Source organism: Megascapheus bottae, chromosome 6 (assembly GCF_031878675.1).
Source record: "Megascapheus bottae isolate mThoBot1 chromosome 6, mThoBot2.hap1, whole genome shotgun sequence".
Classification (NCBI taxonomy): domain Eukaryota; kingdom Metazoa; phylum Chordata; class Mammalia; order Rodentia; family Geomyidae; genus Megascapheus; species Megascapheus bottae.
In genome coordinates this window covers 6,551,365-6,571,300 of record NC_143514.1, presented here as the reverse complement: position 1 = coordinate 6,571,300, position 19,936 = coordinate 6,551,365, and the positions used below count along the sequence as shown (strand labels likewise).

Here is a 19,936-nt window from a genome sequence, read left to right as displayed (position 1 = left end):
AGTTCCTATAGAAATTGCATACATAATTAACATTTACTATTATTTTGCTTCAAATTCAACACTTTTCAAACCATAAGCTAAATGTCAATGTAAATTTTGAATATATAACCACTGAAGAATCTTATATAACCACACACACACACACACACACACGCACACGCACACGCACACGCACGCGCGCACACACATACACACACATACACATACTATTTGTTAAAAACTATAAATATTTGGGAAGGCACACAAATATTTATCGTAAGTTAAAACTCAACAAGAAATATGTTTCAATTTACTTTTATAAATTCTTCATTTTTAAAACAATCAGGAACTATTGCTTTTGGATTTGTTTAGATCAGGGTCTATAATACATATCTGACAATTATGTGCAGAATGAATCTTGGAACCTATTCAGTGTTCAGAGATTCAAATGATAAAACTTCCTATGACTTATGTCACTAAAAAATGAACATATAGCTATTAAAAATGCAAGTGAAAACGGTTTAATCATCTTAGAGCAGTCAAAATACAATATAAGATTGATATATTTGGTGTCTGAAAAACAATCATTTTGCTATATGTATTTCAAACTCTTATATGATTAATTTAAAGTCGATGGCTAATTTTAATCAAAGTTGCTTTCAAACATTGTCATAATGTCACTTTGAAGAGTCATATCAATGGTACCCGCCATCTGTGGAAAAGAGAACATTTTCATTATTTAAAATATATGCCTTTATTTCAACTACCTAAAATAATTATGCAATATCTGGGAAAAGATCTTACAAGAAGTAAATGACTTATTTAACACAATGAATTTGCATACAGTTTTTATTCATATTAAAATGCTGTTTTAAAAATATATTGTCTGTGTTGGCAGGGAGTTTGGCCTAGTGGTAGAGTGCTTGCCTAGCATGCATGAAGACCCTGGTTTGATTCCTCGGTACCACCTACATAGAAAACAGCCGGAAGTGGTGCTGAGGCTCAAGTGGTAGAGCTCTAGCCTTGAGAAAACCCAAGGACAGTGCTTAGGCCCTGAGCTCAAGCCTAGGACTGACAAAAAAAAAGTGTGTATATATATATATATGCACATATATATACATACATATATATACTGTCTGTGTAATAAGTACAAATAACCCACAAAACACAATAAGTTTAAGTTCTTTCTCTGAGACAGTTATTTCTCAGTATTCACAGAACAGTTATTAATAAAAATAGACTTAAGAGACACTGTTTTACATAGTCCTGAATACATAAACTTACTTTCTAAATAAACCATTATCTTCCTTATGTGAGAGAACAGAAAGAGGAAACAGGACAGAAAGAAGAAAGCAACAAGAGGAAGAATCAGTAATCATACATGTGTTTTATATATATATATACATATATATAGATATATACAGCTTTCTTTGACTGTCACTTACTAACAAGTCAAATAACTAACAAGTCAAATAACTTGTCACTTACTAACAAATCAAACCAAACCTTATCCTATGTTTACAAAGAATCAAATTTATGTATAACTTTCAAAACAATGCTTTTTAATGTTTTCTTTCTTTTCAATTTATAGTTGAATCCTAAAAGTAATAAAATCACAATTTGTGAAATTCAGGAGGCAAAAATTATCAATAATGCCATCTTTATTTTTCTTTTTGCTGGTACCAGGGTTTAAACTTTGGGCCTTACACTCATTCAGCTTGTTTGGTTAGCAGGTACACTCTGCCAAACCTCCATCCTGGCTTTTTGTTGGTTATTCATTTTTCCCCCCAGTCATAGGGCTTAAACTCAGGGACTGGGCGCTGTCCCTAAGCTCCTCTGCTCAAGTAAGGCTAGCACTCGACCACTTTGAGCCACAGCTCCATTTTCAATTTCGTGGTGGTCAATTGGAGATAAGAAGCTCATGGACTTTCCTGCCTGGCTGCTCTTCTCTTCACTGAAGTGAGCTTTTAGGGGCTCTGTTATATGTTGTATGCACAGTATTTAGGTTATTACTTCTATCAGCTTAGCTAGTGGAATTGTACAAAGCATTTGGGGGTGACTAAAATAAGGCCCTTGTGAATGTCAACAAGACCCCGCCCCCCAAGTCACTAATGGAAGACTACTGGTCAAGTACTTATGAATTTTTTTTGCTAGTCCTGAGGCTTGAACTCAGGGCCTGAACATGGTCCTTTGACTTTCCTCAAGGCTAGCGCTCTACCACTTGAGCCACAGCACCACTTCTGATATGTGGCACCGAGGGATCGAACCCAGCTCTTTGCGCATGCTAGGCACTCTACCACTAGGCCAAACTACCTGGCCCTACTAATGAAATTTTAATGAATAGTTCCTTAAGAAACAGAAACAAGGCCATGTACAGTGGCATGCATCTATAATCCCCTCTGCTTGGGAGGCAGAAGTAGGAAGATCAAAATTCAAGGCTGATTTGGAGCTGAAAAACAGTTTCTGGAAAATAGATTAAAAGGGGAAAGTCCTGGAAACTTGGATAGTGGGCAGAGTGCTTTCCTAGCAACCAAAAGGCTCTTGAGTTCAATCACCAGCACCACAAAAGAAACAAAATAATCCCAGAAAAACAACACACAAAAAAAATTAAAACAGGCAATATATAAAGTTGTTTGTTAGGCTGGGCACTTATGCCTCACTTCTGTAATCCTAGCTACTCAGAAGGCTGAGATCTGAGGATCACTGTTCAAAGCCAGCTTGGGCAGAAAAGTCTCTGTGTGTGCAACTCTTATCTCCAATTAACCACTCAAAAACTGGAAGTGGAGCTGTGATTCAAAGTGGTAGGGTGCTAGCCTTGAGCAAAAGAGCTCAGGGGAACAGTGCCCAGGCCCTGCATTCAAACCCCTGACAAAACAAACAAACAAACAAAAAAACAAGTTGGTGGTTAAATGAACACCAAAGTTTAAAATTCACTTCTTTGTTATTTCACTGTAAGTATTCAATAGCCATATGTGACTAATGGATTCTGTATTTGGTTGCACACATGTCACTGCAGACAGTTCTCTGTGTGACCTTGAGGTTACAAAGTAGTCCAGGGACTAAGATGCAGCTCAAGGGTAAGAGTAGTCTCTAACATGAGGCCCAGGATTTAATTTGAAACACTACAAAAATGAACTAATAATCTCTGCATAAAGTCAAATGCAATTTGATATCAATAATACTTTAGTATTAGAAAATATGAAGCTAGCTGGGCTCTGTAACCAGGGCTTCTAATCCAGTACTTAGGAAGATGAAGCAGGTTTCAAGGCCAACTGCAGCTACATAGGAATACCCTGTCTTTAAAAAATGAGGTGACAAAATTTTACTATTTCTGAGGAAGTTAATTGTATTATAATTCATCCTATGAACAAAGCCAAATGGCATTCCTTTTCTTTTCTCCTTCCTTCCTTCCTTTTTTTTTTGTTTTGTTGTTCCTGGGGCTTGAACTCTGGGCCTGTGTGCTGTCCCTGAGTTCTTCAGCTCAAGGCTACTGCCCTACCCTTGAAGCCTCAGCCCCACTTCCCCTTTTCTAATGATTAGAGATAAGAGTCTCATGGTCTTTTGTGCCCAGGCTGGTTTTGTACTGGGATCCTCAGATCTCAGCCTCCTGAGCAGCTAGGATTACAGGCGTGAGCCACCACATTTGGCTGACATTCCTTTTCTTAAACCTATGTTCCATTTGTCTTGTGAATCTATGTCATCCTCAGGATTATCAGAACTGACAACACAAAGTTCTTCAAATTTAGCATTATTGAGTACCAGGTAAGCAAAGAAGGAGAAAAGAACAATATCCACAAAGAAACTCACGAATCAACTAAAACTGACTGAACTGATACTGATTTTGGAATTAAGTATATTCTATTTATTCACAAGTTTGACAGAAATATAAAGAAGATCCATATCAAACTTCTAGGGGTAACTACAGTATCTGACATGAAAGAGTACAGAAGAATTAACACTGTAAAATTCCAAAGATCAGACATTGGAAAAGATGTGTGACTTTATCCAACACGAAACAGAAGAGTATCAATGAATTACGAAACAACTTTAAGCACCAAGACCTATATTCTATACTATGCTTGCCTCTTTTGACTGTATTTTTTACTTTTTTTTTTTTTTTGCCAGTCCTCGGCTTAGACTCAGGGCCTGAGCACTGTCCTTGAGTTTTTCTCAAGGCTGGAGCCCTACTACTTGAGCCACACCACCACTTCTGGTGTTTTTCTATGTCTATGGTACCAAGGAATCGAACCTGGGTCTTTGTGCATGCTAGAATCTGTTTTTAGAATCTGAAACCCATCCCAAATGAAAAATTACTCTAATGCATCTTTGAACACATAAAATAATTTAGTAAACTAAAGCCCACTTACTGCTTCTCTCCTTCTCCGTTCTTGCTCTTTCTCTCTTGCTAAATTACGATCTTTGAGAAGCCACGGATTGCACTTATCTTGAGCTTCTGATGATGGCTCATGTTCTTTCTGCTCTTCTCCATGGCATCTGTTTGGCATTTTATTTGAAAAAGACTCTAGAGTCAATACGTTTCCAAGGTCCCTTAAAGAAACAATAAAAAAGAAGTAGGCTTCTTTTTTTCTCTGTTGATCAAGGCTAATAAGCACTCTATCACTTGGACTATAGCTCCACTTTCAGCTTTTGGTGGTTCACTGGAGGTAAGAGTCGCCTGGACTTTTCTATCCGAGCAAGGCTAACTTCAACCCATGATATTCAAATCTCAGCTTCCTGAGTAGCTCGGATTACAGGAGTGAGCCTTCTGGTAACTGGGTGTTACGATTATTTTTTTAATTGTAATTTTGATGTGCCAAATTTTACACTGGTTAATCTACATTAACAACAACAAAAATAAAGGTTTGGGGAAATTTATCAAGGTACACCACCATCTGTGTGTGTGTGTTTGTGTGTGTCTATTTGTGTTTGTGTGTCTCCTGGAGCTGGATTGAACTCAGGGTCTAGGAGCTGTCCCTGAGATTTTATGCACAAGGCCAATGCTCTACCACTTGAGCCACAGCTCCACTTCGGACTTTTGAGTGGTTAACTGGAGATAAGAGTTTCAAGGACTTTCCTTCCTGGGTTGACTCTGAACCTGGATCCTCAGATCTCAGCTTTCTGAGTATCTAGGATTACAGATGTGAGTCACTGGCTTGACTACCACTATCTTCTCATATGTACCATGGAAAAGGTGGAAGAGATGTTTGGAAAAATGTCTTATAATTTGGTAATATTTGTATCTTTAATAACATCTTTTTGTTGTTGTTGTTGGTCATGGGACTTGAACTCTGGACCTGCGTTCTGTCCCTGAGCTCTTCAGCTCAAGGCTACTGCCCAACCCCTTGAGCCACAGTGCCACTTTCAGGTTTTCTGGCGGTTAATTTGAGATAAGAGTCTTACAATCTTTGTGCCCAGGCTGGCTTTGAATCTTGATCCTCAGATCTCAGCCTCCTGAGTAGCTAGGATTACAGGCATGAGCCACTGTGCCCAGCCTTTACTCTTATCTTTAAAATACATACTATTAGAAAAATACCAGTGGGATTTAACTTTTGCAAATGTAATTTGTTCTATGTCCTACTAAATAACTACACTATAAATATTTGCAAATGTTTAAAATACATTTCTTCATCTCCCAAAGTATTTTTTAACCCAGGAAATTACAAACCTTTGATTTTCTGGAGATATTTTTGGTTCCTTTGTATTTTGTTCTAGATGTTTTCGTATTAGTTCTTGTGTTCGGGCTTTTACTTCCTTTTCTATGGCTGCTTTTCTAAACTGGTTGAAGAGCTCATCTGAGGATTTCAGTACACCTGAGGATTTCACTGGCTTGCCTAAACTTTTCCAAGAGTCTGCATTCTTAATCTTTATATCCTAAAAGAAATAAATATTTTCAGTCCATGTTTACAGAATCAATCAAATTTTGGAAAGAAAGGCAATATCTCATAATATAACAATAGATCAAATTAGGATTCCAAAGGCTATATACTTTATTAGAGATTATGAAAATGTGCAAATGGTGGGGTGAAAACAGGACACCAGGATAGCAGATCATTTAAACTCAATTATTCATCTCAAACAAAATTAAAATATCATGGTTGTCAATTACTACAATTTAATTTCCAACGTAAATAAAAGCAGGTATGTAAATAATGGGAGGCAAAGTAAGGTTAAGTCATTAAAAATGAGATTTGCATGGGACATGCTGAGAAACCTCTGACTTATCAATGTCTTCTCTTTTTGTGTCAAGAAAAAAAATAATGAAGGGGCTGGGAGTTTGGCCTTAGTGCTTGCCTAGCATGCACTAAGACCCGGGTTCAATTCCTCAGTACTACATACACAGAAAAAGCTAGAAGTGGTGCTGTGGCCTAAGTAGTAGAGCTCTACCCTTGAGAAGGTCTAAGGACAGTGCATAGGCCCCAAGTTCAAGCTCCAGGATGGGCAAAAACAAAAACAAATAAAAGTATATGTTTACTGTTCTTAAGATACACCACTACATTATAGTTGATATCAATGCTGTAATGTAATTAATGCATAAACAAATACCATGTAAAAATTTTACCAGTCACATTTAGACTTTCAAGTAGAAATTTAATTTTACCCTCAAAACATTGCTAATTCAACATGTAGGGTATTTTACTTTTTTTTCCATTCTGAATCTCCCATATTGTTATTTATTTTACACTTAAATTCTAAACTTGGATTCAAAATGAGTTGGAGGTAATATTTCTTTTTTGTTGGTACTTGGATTTAAATTCAGAGCCGCATGTTTGCTTGGTTTACTTGCTTAGCTGGCACTCTACCACTTGAGACCCACCTCTATCCTTACTTTTTCATTGTTGTTATTATTTTGGAGATAAGAGTCTAGCAGATTTTCTGCCTGAACTGGCTTTGAACCTAGTCCTTTGGGTCTCAGCCTCCTGAGTAACTACAGGCATGATTACAGTGCCCAGTAGATTCCATAACATACATAATTAAGCTCTTCAAACATACTTAATTTTCTAATATGTCAGTTTTAAAATTCAAATTAATTTTAAAAATTAAGCCAGGAGCTGGTGGTTCATGCTTGTAATCCTTACTACCTGACGACTCTGAGATCTGAGGTTTATGGTTTAAAGGCAGCTCAGGCAGGAAAATCCTTAAGACTCATATCCAATTAACTGTAACAAAATAAAAAGCAAAAACGCCACACCCACAAACAGGCAGAAGATGATTTGTAGCTCAGTAGTAGATTGATATCTTTAAAAGAAAAGATCAGGGACAGCAAGCATACAAGCCCTGAGTTCAAGCTCCTGGACTGGCCAAAAGCAAACTAAAATAAAACAAACAAAATATCCCTAGTTTCTCAATTGGCCAAAGATGAATAATGCTCCTTGGCTCTATCAGTCACCAGTGACTTCCTTCCCATTTCAATTCTCTGCTGGACAATGAGATCCTTTAGTTGACCAAGTAGTCACAGGAGCCCTGGAGCTCGTGCTTAGCCTATTTTCCATGGGTAAGGAAAATAAGTTTTATTGACAATTCAGAGGAAAGACTTTGGAAGCACAGCTAGTGACCACAGGTGAAGGTCTTTGAATATTGTGGCAAGGAAGGATGTTCCCATTTCTTCCTTTGGGACAGAAACTGAAGGCAAATTGATTTATCAGTCATACTTTGTTTTTTAACCTTTTGTGGGATTCTAAACGAAGTTTGTGTATACTGAGAGAACTAACATAAAGATGCTAAAATTTGTGGATTAGAACAAGGAGGCTTGCAAGCCAGTCATTCCAGGTCCAGTTAAGATTGTTAAAGTAGCTCAAATGAGGCCTGGTTTCTAGGGTAAAAAGGGAAAAGATTTATCTTCAGTAAAAACCCAAAGAATTTAACAAGTCCTTGGTTGTAGGAGTGTGGGAAAAATGTCAAACATGATATTATGAAAGGCCAGGTCTAGGAGTATATGTCTGAGTCCTTTGCATAGAGACCATAAATCACTGTGGTAGATGATCCAGTAAAGAGAAGTAGTGGAAGATCTTTGGGAGGGTTTGCACCCTCCTGAGGTGCTAGGAGGGGTGCAGGCATTTCAAAACTCACTGGTTCCCAGAGTGTACATCAGTGGTAGAGTTCACTTGGCATGTGACAGGGCTCTGGATTCTAGTCCCAGAACCAAATAAATCCAGAATGTTAGCTGTTATTATTTTTCTTTAGTTAATAGGCTTGAGTCTTGGCCTACAAAATATAAAGCAACGCTTTATTTTTTTCCTTTTGTTTTTCTAAAAAAACCAAAAAAACCCAAAAAAAACCTCACTGGTTCCTCAGAAAGGGCAAGTTTCAGACACAGTGGAATGGGTATGTGGCAGACAGATTTAACACACTGGATCTTAGCATGTAGTGGTCTTTCTATCTTCTTCTCCAGGCAAACAGTTTATACACTTTTTTTTTTTTGGCCACACCGGATTAAAAGGCAGGCATTTCTGGCATTCAAACATTAGGCTCTGGTTGAGCATCCTAACAATGCAAGAACCACCCTCAGCAGATTTCCCCACCCTAATATATCAGTAGAAAATTGCAGTTTAAGATAAAAAAAATAGGCAGTAGGGAAAAAAAACCAAAAGAGATGGCTAGAGACTAAACAAATGTTAGGAGAGCTTCATCATAAAATTATTGAATAAGAGAAAATAACAGAGATGGAAAAATTCATCTTGACGGGAAGAGCTATTCTTTTCTGAGGCAGAAGTAGACAAGAGCAGCACTGCAAAGCCAGACATTCCAAGTAGAAATGTGAGAGGTTATGAGCGTGTTGCAGTCTCATTTCCCTCTCAGCTCTCATTTGGGAGTATGTATTTGTAGTTTACTCATAAAGATTAATCATTAAAGGTTGCTTATAGCACCCAAATTTTGTAGTTTCTCTTTTTAAGTAAATGTCAATGGTGTTGGTGCAGGTAAAGGATGTAGTATAGGAACCGTTTGCTTGCCAGTTTTTTTTTTTAAACTGAGGAGATTGTTGATAATCCCATTTCTTTTTAAGTGTTTATCCCAATGTTTTACTCATGATTATGTGCTAAGCACTGGAAATTTTAAAAAAAAATAAGAAAAAAAGCACAGGTTAATTTGACCTGTAGCACAAGCTTCAATAATAGGTAATATGCCTGATATTCTGGTGGATATTTTTTGTGATAATGTCGGTCTTTTGGGATATTTTCTTATGATCTTTAAACTTTATTTTGAGAAAGTCAAAACTACCAAATTTTGTTATCCAGAAGTAGAAATACTGTAGAACATCAGAAACCAAATAGTTGGTTTAAGAAATTCAGTGGGGCTGGGACTATCTCAGTGGTAGAGTGCCTGCCTAGCAAGTGTGAGGCACTGAGTTCAATCCCCTGTATCCCCTCCTCCTCCACAAAACCCATCACCACTATAAACGACTACAAAAGACATATAGTAAATCTATTCATTTTTAACTAAAACTATTAACACACACACCCCCATACACAAAGAAAAGCAACAATAAAACAGAAATTAAAATTAAGCATTGCCTAGCATGTAAGTAGCCCTGGGTTCAGTCTCAGAAAGCACAAGGGCCAAACATATGCAATGTTCAATTACATAAGTATACCCAAACCATAGTCTTCAGCATAAAGCTGAGAGTTGTCTTCTGAGTACTTGTAAGGAAAAAAGAAGGGAGACAGAAGTAAAATAATATCCTTTATATATCTGGTTTTTGAGAATTAAAACTCAAATGACTAGAATATTATCTGATGTGTCCCAAATATCTGTGATATCTATTGAAAGAATGATAAGAGTGTGTAGGTTGAAGATTAAGCATACATACGACTCCATCTTGGATTCTAGAACATGATTTTAATGACATGCTTTAAAAAATTGGGATAAGAGGTGAGGGACAGTTTGATGGTGGAGTACATATTTAAACTATGTGCAAGGCCTTAGGTTCTATTGCTAGCACTGCAAAAAATTGTGATAATAGGTAAATACCAAAATATAATTTGCAATCAAATGTAAGCACAAGGGCTAGGTGCTGGTGGCTTATACCTGTCATCCTACTCAAAGCAGGAAAGTCCCTGAGACTCAGAAGTGGAGCTGTGGCTCAAGTGGTAGAGTTCTTGCTTTGAGCAATAAAACCTCAGGGACAGTGCCCAGGCCCTGAGTTCAAGCCACAGGACCAGTACTAAACATATAGGTGCACGAGGATTGATTGTATAAATATATTTTTTCTTTAAAAACATAAGGCTTAGAGATCTGAAATTTCATTGACGTTAAGGCTTAAAATACCTTCTTACTCAGTTTTAAATCCCTTCAAGATAAGTGAAAACATGACTTTTTACCTTCTGCACAGGAACTTGACATTCAGATTCTAACACCATTGTGCCATTATCACCAGATGGATGCACTACTGTGGGGCCATTCAAGACTTCAGAATCACCTAGAAGCACACATTTTAGAGCGGTACAATCAAACTATTTCATCATATTTATCCAGAATTTGATTTTCTTTCTCCTTCCTTCACACACTATACAAATAAAACGACTTTTCAATGCATCTCCACTTCTGTATATTCTTTATTGGGGACTTGTTATACCATAGAATGAAATACTTCTCAATTGAAAGTGACCTTTTTTTGTTGCCTATCTATCACTGTTTTGTTCTGGTCAGCATGAATTATAGTTGACAGTCTGACTGATCCACAAAAATCTACTTATCTGTCCCTATGTGTACAGTTCTGCGGCTTGAGGGTTGATTTCAGCCTAGAGGTGGGTCTTAACTAAGCTAAGTTAGTCATGAGTCATTGGTTTCCCAATCAGTAACTCAATTAGGAAGAACAGCAGTGATAACATAGGGCTTCCAGAGAAAGACCTGTCTGGGTAGCTAATCTGAGAACAATTTAAGCAAAGATGTAGCTGTTTATAATAGTGAGTGAGCCAACCAGGGGTTAAGAAATGCAAAAACAAAAACAAGAAGGAAATGCAAAAAACCTCTGACCCTCTGAGATGAAGAAAACAAAATTTTAAATTTTACTACTCCTTTCTGTCCTTTTCCTTTTTTGTGGGGGGGGGACGGAGCTCAGAATTGAACTCAAGGACTCTCATTAATTCTTAAACTCCCAATTAAATATTTTATTTATTACTATTGGTGAAGATAAACTACAGAGGTAGAGTGTTTTTTATGTTTTGCACTGGTACTGAGGCTTGAACTCAGGTCCTCTTAGGGCCTCAAGATTTTGGCTTGTCTTCTTTGCTCATAGCTGCTGATCCATTACTTGAGTTAGGCCTCTAGGCCAGCATTTTGCTGGTTAACTGGAGATGGAATCTCACAGGCAAAAAGCAAGATCCTGTTTGAAAGACAAGAAAAAACAAAGCAAACGAGAGAGGCCTGGCTCCAAAGGTAAAAGGTGCTGAGGGGGCCTCTGGTGTTTACCACAGGCTCAAGGGCCTATCTAGACCTTAGCACAGGCTCTGTTGCCTGGTCTGTAGTGAATGGAGAGATATGAGATGGGGAAAAGAAAAGAAGTTACAAAGCTGTAAGTTCAAAACCAAGTACCACCAAAATTAAAAACTAAAAACAAAACCCTCACTGAATCCACACGAGCTATACCATTTTCATTTAAGCCAAAGCATCTAGATTCAAACTTCTCTATCATCTACACCTCATAGGTCTTTTCACATTTCTCTCTTCACATTTCTGTTGATTCAACCAAAACTTCAATCACTGAAATTTTAGTTTCCCATAATTCTATTTCCTTCATCTGGAATGCCTGCCAATACCTAGATACGGACTTCTTTGTTCCTCTAATCCTCCGCTCAAATAACACGTATTTTGTAAAATATACATCTAGCAAAGATTTCAGTTCATTCTGCCTTCCATGCCTCCTTAAATTTTACTTTTGCTTCTTTTAGGTCTTATTTTATCTTATATTCAAGTTTGTTACTTCTCCTATAAGTTGACAAATACTTGATTTGCCTTCTCATTTGCCATGTCAATTTGTTTATGACAACCTTCATATTTCTTTTAAAAACTTCAGTACAATTCTGTGGAGATTTTTCTGTGGTGAGAATACAATGAATTAGAAGCAAAATGTTATTAATCATTTGTAACCAAATATTTTGGCTTAGCAAGAAAAGGTCCCATTTTGTATGGAGATAAAAATGTGGGATAAAAAACAACTATTGTCAAATTATTTTCAATATGAACATTTATTTCAATATGAAAATTTCAGCATAAATTTGCCAGCCATTTAATTGTAAGATAAAAACTGATTTTCAAATGGGGTGCTGGTGGCTCACATCTGTAATCCTAACAAGAAGCTGATATCTGAGGATCATGGTTTGAAGCAAGCCCAGGCAAGAAAGTCTGTGAAACTCTTATCTCCAACAAACTACTCAGAAAAAGCCAGGCTGTGGCTCAAGTGGTAGAGCACTAGCCTTGAGTACAAAGAGGCTCAGGACTAAAAAAGTTAAAAAAAAATTCATTTCCATTGTGATTCAACTCAGGAAAAGGAAAATATGTATGTACTTTGGGCATACAAATGTGTAATTTCCTTTGGACATAGCACCACCTACAGTTAAATATACTGGTATGCAAAATAAACTATGACCCAGAAATTGTACCTTCAGAGTTATGCTCTGAATATCTTAAATCTTTAATTCCAGAAATGGATGGATATATCCTTTGGTTATTTATTATTCCTCTTGGGTCATCCTTTAGTATCTATCTATCTATCTATCTATCTATCTATCTATCTATCTATCTATCTATCTATCTACCTATCTATCTATCTACCTATCTATCTTTTGCCAATCTTGGGGCTTGAACTCAGGGACTGGGCACTGTCTTGGACAATTTTTGCTCATTTGAGCCACAGTTTCACTTCTGGCTTTTTCTGGATGTGTGGCTCTTGGGAATCGAACCCAGGGCTTAGTGCATGCTAGGCAAGCATTCTACTACTAGGTCATGCTCCTGGCCTTTAGCCATTCTGTTTGCAGTTGGTCAATCAGTCAGTCAGTCTTATTCTTGTTTAGTATTAAGTGGTGAAAATTGTACCCATGCTAAACACAAGCTCTAACACTAATCTTACAAAAAGATAATTAATCCTTTTTTTTGAGTCTTTAACTCTTATTTCTTGCCTGGGAAAGTGTTTTGCTCCCTTTTCCATTTCTCTTTCCTTCAACTCTGTCATAATAAAGTAAGCTTTCCCAAAACAGAAGGAGAAGGAGAAGGAGGAGGAGGAGGAGGAGGAGGAGGAGGAAAAAGAGGAGGAGGAGGAGGGGGGATTTTATTTGTTTTAAATTGATTTTTCTACATGTGGCTCATGCTTCCCAGAAACATGTTGTCATTGTCCCCCTCCTCCTCTTCTTCTTCCCCCTCCTCTTCTTCCTCCCCCTCCTCTTCTTCCTCCCCCTCTCTCTGTCTGTCTGTGTCTGTGTGTGTGTGTCTCTCTCATACACACACATATATAATTTGGCTCCTTTTATTAAAAAAAAAAGGATCAGATGGCTGTAGCTGTGGTGGATTTCTGTATCTTCTAGAAAGCCCCAATTGGCTTCATGTCTATTTCTATGCTGTTTTTATTTTAAACTGTGGCTCTGTTGTATAATTTGAAGTCTGATATTTTAGTATTTCTAGCATTATTTTTGCTGAGGGTTACTTTTGATATTTAGGGTCTTATGTTTATGAATTTTAGGGTTGAATTTTCTATTTCTGAAAAGAATGAAAATGAAATGTTGGTGGGAATTACACTGAATCTGTATTTTGCTTTTGGCAATGTAACCATTTTCACAATAATAGTTATGTCAAGTTATCAATAATTTTTGTGCCTATGTTTGTCAAGGAAATTGCCTATAATTTTTGTTGTGTATTTGTCCAGTTTCAGTAGCAGAGTAACTAATGCTGGTTTTATAGAATGGGGTTAGAAACATTTCTTCCCTTTCTAGCACACGAAATAGCTTGAGGTGCTGGTTCTTCTTTAAGGTCTGACAGAATGTGTAAACAAACGCATCCATTCTGGATACTTCTTTGTTTGGAGGCTATTACTGCTTTAATCTTGCTACTCATTACCGCTATGTTTAAGTTGTATATATCTTATGGCTCAATTCTACATCTAAAAGTGTATGCATTAATTCTAGACTATCCATTGTAGTAGAATGTAAGTATTCTATTGGTATTTGTTATGAATATATTTGTGTGGAACATATTGTTCCATACATGGCCTCCTTTCATTTAGAGATTTTTTTTATTGTTGTTTAAAACATCTGTTAAGGCCTTTTCTTTATGTGAGGCTTATTGCTTCTCTCTTGAAGCTTGCAACATTTATGTAAATGTTTTTATTATACTGTGTCTAGAGTTGTTTTCTCCTCTTGGCTATTTGGTTTTCTGAAAGATTCCAGAACCCAGATGGCTTTCTCTTTCTCAAGATAGTGTCTTCTGCTATTATTTTGTTCACTATATTTCCTGTATCTTTAGCTTGCTGTGTCTTCTATACCCATGATTTATACGTTTGGTCTTTTGATGGTTTCCAGGAGGCCATGCATGCTCTACTTGTATTTTTCTGTCATTGTTCAATGAATTCCTCTACTTTGTCTTTGATCCCAGACACATACTATTTTCAGCTTGCTTCATTTTGATAAAGCTTTCTGCAGAGAGGGTGTGTGTGTGTGTGTGTGTGTGTGTGTGTGTGTGTGTGTGTGTGTGTGTGTGTGTGTGTGTGTGTTGTGTTTTTTGTTTTTAGGGTCTGGGGATTGAATTCTTGAGCCTCACATCAGGCAGCTGGATTATAGTTGTGGCAGACCTGACTCTTGCAATTCCTGGTTCTCCACTCTTCCTTTTTTCTTCAATTTGGAATATAGTTGTTCCTGTTACCTGACTCTTCTCATGCATAGAGGGAGTCAAAATGGGGGATGCTTCTAATCTGATACTTTGCTGCCTCTTCCCCTTTTCAGTTTTTAGATAGGGTCTCAAACTCTTTGTGCTGGGCTTGGGCTTCACTCCTTCACATTCACCTCCTCAGTATCTGGAAGTAGGAATTAGAAATCTTTTTTCTGCCAAGGCCATTTGAATATTTGTGGACCATACAGAATGATCAATACAGGTAGATAGGCCTCATTCAGCCAAAGGGATGCATACATATGTGTCTGCCCTGTCATGTCCCAGCGGATTTTGAGGGCCTTATATAGAATGACAGAGGTTGAAAAAAAAGTTCCCCACACCACACTCAGTTTGTTTTTGAAATTGAGTTTTGCTAACTTTTTGTGGATTTTTGAAGATTGTGGTCTTGGCCTACAATTCTCCTATCCCTTCCTCATGAGAAATTGGAACTTTTGAAATACAATTTTCAGTATTTTCCAATGTGTAACATTGGTGATAGCCTTGGCATTTTCATATACAGTTTTAGAAGTCAATTTCTCATTGTGTATTGTTGGTTTCTTACCTAAAGGAGGCTGGCTCTGCCCAGGCACATCAGTCTCCATAGCTTCTGGATGTTCTAACCCTGGGTAACCATGTTCTGGCTGGTGATGGTTCACTGGTGCTCCACAGGGGTGTGCCGGCTGCTGAGCAAGAGCTGCTTCCACAGAGCTCGCTTCTTGCACAGAAGATTGTATCTTCTACACAAAGAAAGTTACCTTAGATCTTTCAGAGTTTTAACAACACAAGCACAGCAGCTAAGACTCAGAAACACAAGGACAAGAATATAATTTAGTGATACCTTTTGAAATAGGAATGCTAAAGTTGATAGTTGGCCATTATAATCTTTACCTACTATTCTCTTCTTCTTTTTTTAACTGTGCATACAGTACTCTGCAAAGGCAGAGTGGGGATCACCAAGGCAGGTCCTCTATATTTAGATATTCAAGGTCAAACTGCCATTTCCAGAATTTATTTTCCTTATCTAAGAAGTGTATCTTATTAGATAAATAAGCCAATAGTTCTCTAGACAACAAGTTTTTTGGAAGAAATTTTTAGTTGATGCACTGAATGACAATTTCTGTTAGGTAAATACAATAAAAATAGGCCTTCCTCCTACGTTCTATCTTTCCTTCCTTTGAAACTAAAACTAATGACTGTCAATGCCTCTTGAGTGCTAGGAGTACATACGCAGCAAACACAAAATAAAATGACAAACAGTTTTAAAGAAAGCTATTATGCCAGTGAGCTTAGAGTGTACATGCTCGTTTAACTTCTAGGGCACAAATAGGTTGAAGAATTAGCTTACCTTTGTGTTCTCTTTAGAAGGTGCATCACACTGTTTTGCTTCAGTAAATTTACGCATTTCTGCAAATGTATATAGATAACGATTTTAACATTTTCCAGCTTAAAAAAAAAGCCTACCCAGTTACAATTTTTCCATATAAGGAAGGAAGTGAATTTCCTATAGTTACAGGTGTTTGCTCTGTTTGATTTAGGCAAAATCTCTCAAGGGATTCCTCTAGAACATTCAGACATTCACAAATCCCATTGTGGATTATAGTCAGGCAAAAAACAATGAATTACTTCACAGTAAAGAACTTGAGTAAATGACAGTTTAAAAAAGAACAGGTTAAGGTTTCAAACAAGCAATGCTAACATTTCTAAAATTGTCCTTTACTTAAAAAGCCATATATAGAGCTATTGGAGGCTTAATTAAAATAATTAAGAATTTTCCGTAAGAGAAGGGTAAGTTATTTATCTGAAAGGATACAGTTTTTATTGTTAAGTGAAGCTATTTGACTTCTGTGGCCAGGTTTGTCTTGCTTGCTAAATACTGTAAGGAAGATCTCATATAGTTAATCCTTGATTTTTGAGTTATTTGGCTTTTCAATGATACCACAACTGTGTTTTTATTTCTTTTACCTTTAGAAATACCTGCATGGCTGACACTGGCAGTAAAAAGATATAGAGATCTCACTCTGTGAAGAGTACAAATATGTGCCCTTCTGATTATTCTGCTATTGATTCTGTGCTGTACTCCTGAATCATAAGCCTAGGTTAGTATAGTAAAGCACCAATCTTCTAGTCACTGCCTCTCTGAGCCAGCATTCATAAACCACCTAACTGTTATTTGTATCAGGCTCCAGGGAGCTAAGGCTGGTCAACACCAAATATTATTTAGATTTAAAACATTCCAATTTTAATAATTACCTTCTGCTTCCTGAAATGCCATCAGTTTCCACTGGATGTGTTACTGCTCTTTCCTCTCCTAAAATTTTTGATGCTGAACGTTGTTAAAATTGCTAAATGCCACTCAATTCTGTGCTTTAAAGAATTCAAGTATTTAAAAGAATATAAAGCATCTTAATGCCACTCAGCTAAGTAATATTTAAGTGTTGGTAAATTAAGAAGAAGGGGAAGATTAGGATACAAAATGAGAAGATGGAGGATAGATCCAGGTAGCCTTCACATTTAAAGGAGAAATGACTATTTCAGCTTTGAACAAAAAGCAAACAGACTTCATTAATATCATATGAAATATACACACTTACACATCTACTTTAATTATTCAAACATACATCTAAACTACAACATAAACTCTTACACATAACAAAAATGACATACCACATCATTGTTCTGCTATAAAAATTTAAGGACATTAACTTAGTTTTCTGATATAAAACTAACACTTTGAATTATTATAAAAGTTAGCTCCTCAGAAATGGAATATAGTAGCAAAAAAGAATAATATATCAAAACGACCTTGCATACTATGTGTTATAAATATAGTTTAGGAATAATGATAGCCTATAGCTTGGCACTTTGATTCTTACTTAATTTCACATAATTGTCTTCCCAAGAACATAATAAACTAAAACTGCATGTTTATTTATTTATGAGTTCTTGGCCTTTGGAATTAAATAAGTATACATATACATTTATGTATATATGTATATAAACATATATATACACATATACATATATACATATGTACATACACTACATATACACATATACATACACACACACGATTTTACTTTTAAGCTTAAGGTATTTCAGTTAATAAAGAAGCTCTGCCAGGGCCTAGAGTTTGGCCTAGTGGTAGAGTGCTTGCCTAGCATGCACGAAGACTCAGGTTCGATTCCTCGGTACCAAATACATAGAAAAAAGCCGGAAGTGGTGTGCTGTGGCTCAAGTGGTAGAGCACTAGCCTTGTGGAAAGCCCAAGGACAGTGCTCAGGCCCTGAGTTCAAGCCCCAGGACTGGAAAAAAAAAAGAAGCTCTGTCAATCTGGAAAACATCAATTAAATTAAGAACAATTATGAAAATATACAAATTATCAGCTCATTTCTCTGGAGATTGTAATTCCACACAGTACCTACCTTAAGAGGGCAGACTGGGTAGCACACGTAGTCTACTGACCAAATTAATGTTAGGTATGTCAGAATGTACTTAAATGTCATACCTCCCAAAAATCCAATATAGAACTTTGATTATAAAGCTTTTATTTAAACTATATCAAAACTTCACCTAGAATTTATTAAATAAAAAAGAGTGGGGATTGTGAAGATTTGGGTAAAGGCATCCTTAATATATCCATCACTATCAAATCACTGAGAAGAATGCTCCAGACATACCAAACATTATCAGCAAATCCTGAAAAGTTGAAGAGGAATTTAATGTCATAATGCAAAAACAGAACAGAGGGGCCAGGAGTTTGGCCTAGTGGTTAAAGTGCTTGCCTAGCATGCATGAAGACCTGGGTTCGATTCCTTGGTACCACATACATAGAAAAAAGCCAGAAGTGGTGCTGAGGCTCAAGTGGTAGAGCTCTAACCTTGAGAAAATCCAAGGACAGTGCTGAGGCCCTGAGCTCAAGCCCAGGACTGGCAAAAAAAAAAAACCCAGAACAGAATAGCATATATAGCACTAATAATTATTAAAGATTTCTAAAGTAGTAAAACATATTATACTTCTACTAGGAAGGACATGTCAGAAGAAAGTGACTAGCAGTCCTTTCCTATTTAGTGGTTCTACTTCCTTAGTTTAGAGGAAAGAAAGCAGGTCTAAATAAAGCATTTGCCCAAACCAAATGGCCAACCCATGTTTTATTGGTAAATAGCAAATAATTGGTTTTATACAGAAAAATTCAGTCCCTTTAGAGAATGTTACAGCCATTTTCCTTGAAGAATATGGTAGTACTCTTCACAGTTAAACTACTTGTTGATTCTCTAAAGGCCTTTCACTAGAGTTGGGAAATGGAAAGCAGCAGCAAACAAAAATCTTTATAGAGTAATGGTTCTCTAGCACAGCAATATGTTAAGACTCTCCAAGGCTACCATCAATACTCTATGCAGGTGGCTCCCCTTTTACTTAGTTCAGATTCACTGTATTTAAAAAGTTTTATAAGTGATTCTAATATACTAGTAATGTTAAAAAATACTATTCTAGATAGTCTGTTTATTCAGGAGTATAGTTGGAGTAGAACACTTAAAAAATGTATCGGACAGCTTATGGTTAATTTCATGTGATTACTGTGTCTGACTTTCTTACCTGGTATATTGTATATACATTTATTTGTTTAAATAGGGAAGGGAAGGAGAGAAAACAAGATAATTGGGAGGAATGGGAGATGGGAAACAGGTACAAAAATACAAGAAGGGGTATCAATGTGTGAGAAGTAATGCACCTACTACCTGACTAATGTAACTGTAACCCCTCTATACATTATCCCAACAATAAAAAAAAGAAAAAAATGTATCGGACAGAAATGATCACTGTTTCTCTAGAACTTATAACTCAATGGAGATCTCAATATATGAAAAGCACTTTTCTCAAACTCCAGTCCTTGAATTTTTATCCTTCTAGTTCTCTGAGCCAATATACTTTAGTTAGTGAGAAACTTCAATTATATTTTTGTCACTGCCTCAGAAGGGTACTTTTTTCTTTTGTCAGTTATGGGGCTTGAACTGTGGGCCTGGGCACTGTCCCTGAGCTCTTTAGCTCAAGGCTTATCACTCTACCACTCTGAGCCACAGTGCCACTTTCAGTTTTCTGGTGGTAAATT

General features: G+C 36.8%; 1 protein-coding gene across 7 annotated transcripts in view; it reads right to left on the bottom strand.

Moving 5' to 3' along the window:
* Positions 1 to 260: 260 nt before the first annotated feature.
* Positions 261 to 19,936, bottom strand: part of Brdt (bromodomain testis associated) — a 45,020-nt gene continuing 25,344 nt past the window's right edge. For all 7 annotated transcript variants that reach the window (XM_090334183.1, XM_090334185.1, XM_090334182.1 and 4 more), the window contains 6 exons: positions 16,175 to 16,233; positions 15,392 to 15,566; positions 10,296 to 10,393; positions 5,645 to 5,850; positions 4,347 to 4,527; positions 261 to 691 (listed from right to left, as the gene is read on the bottom strand). In XM_090334183.1, the coding sequence (XP_090190309.1) occupies positions 623 to 691; positions 4,347 to 4,527; positions 5,645 to 5,850; positions 10,296 to 10,393; positions 15,392 to 15,566; positions 16,175 to 16,233 (788 nt within the window). In that variant the 3' untranslated portion in view covers positions 261 to 622. The remainder of the gene's footprint in view (positions 692 to 4,346; positions 4,528 to 5,644; positions 5,851 to 10,295; positions 10,394 to 15,391; positions 15,567 to 16,174; positions 16,234 to 19,936) is intronic.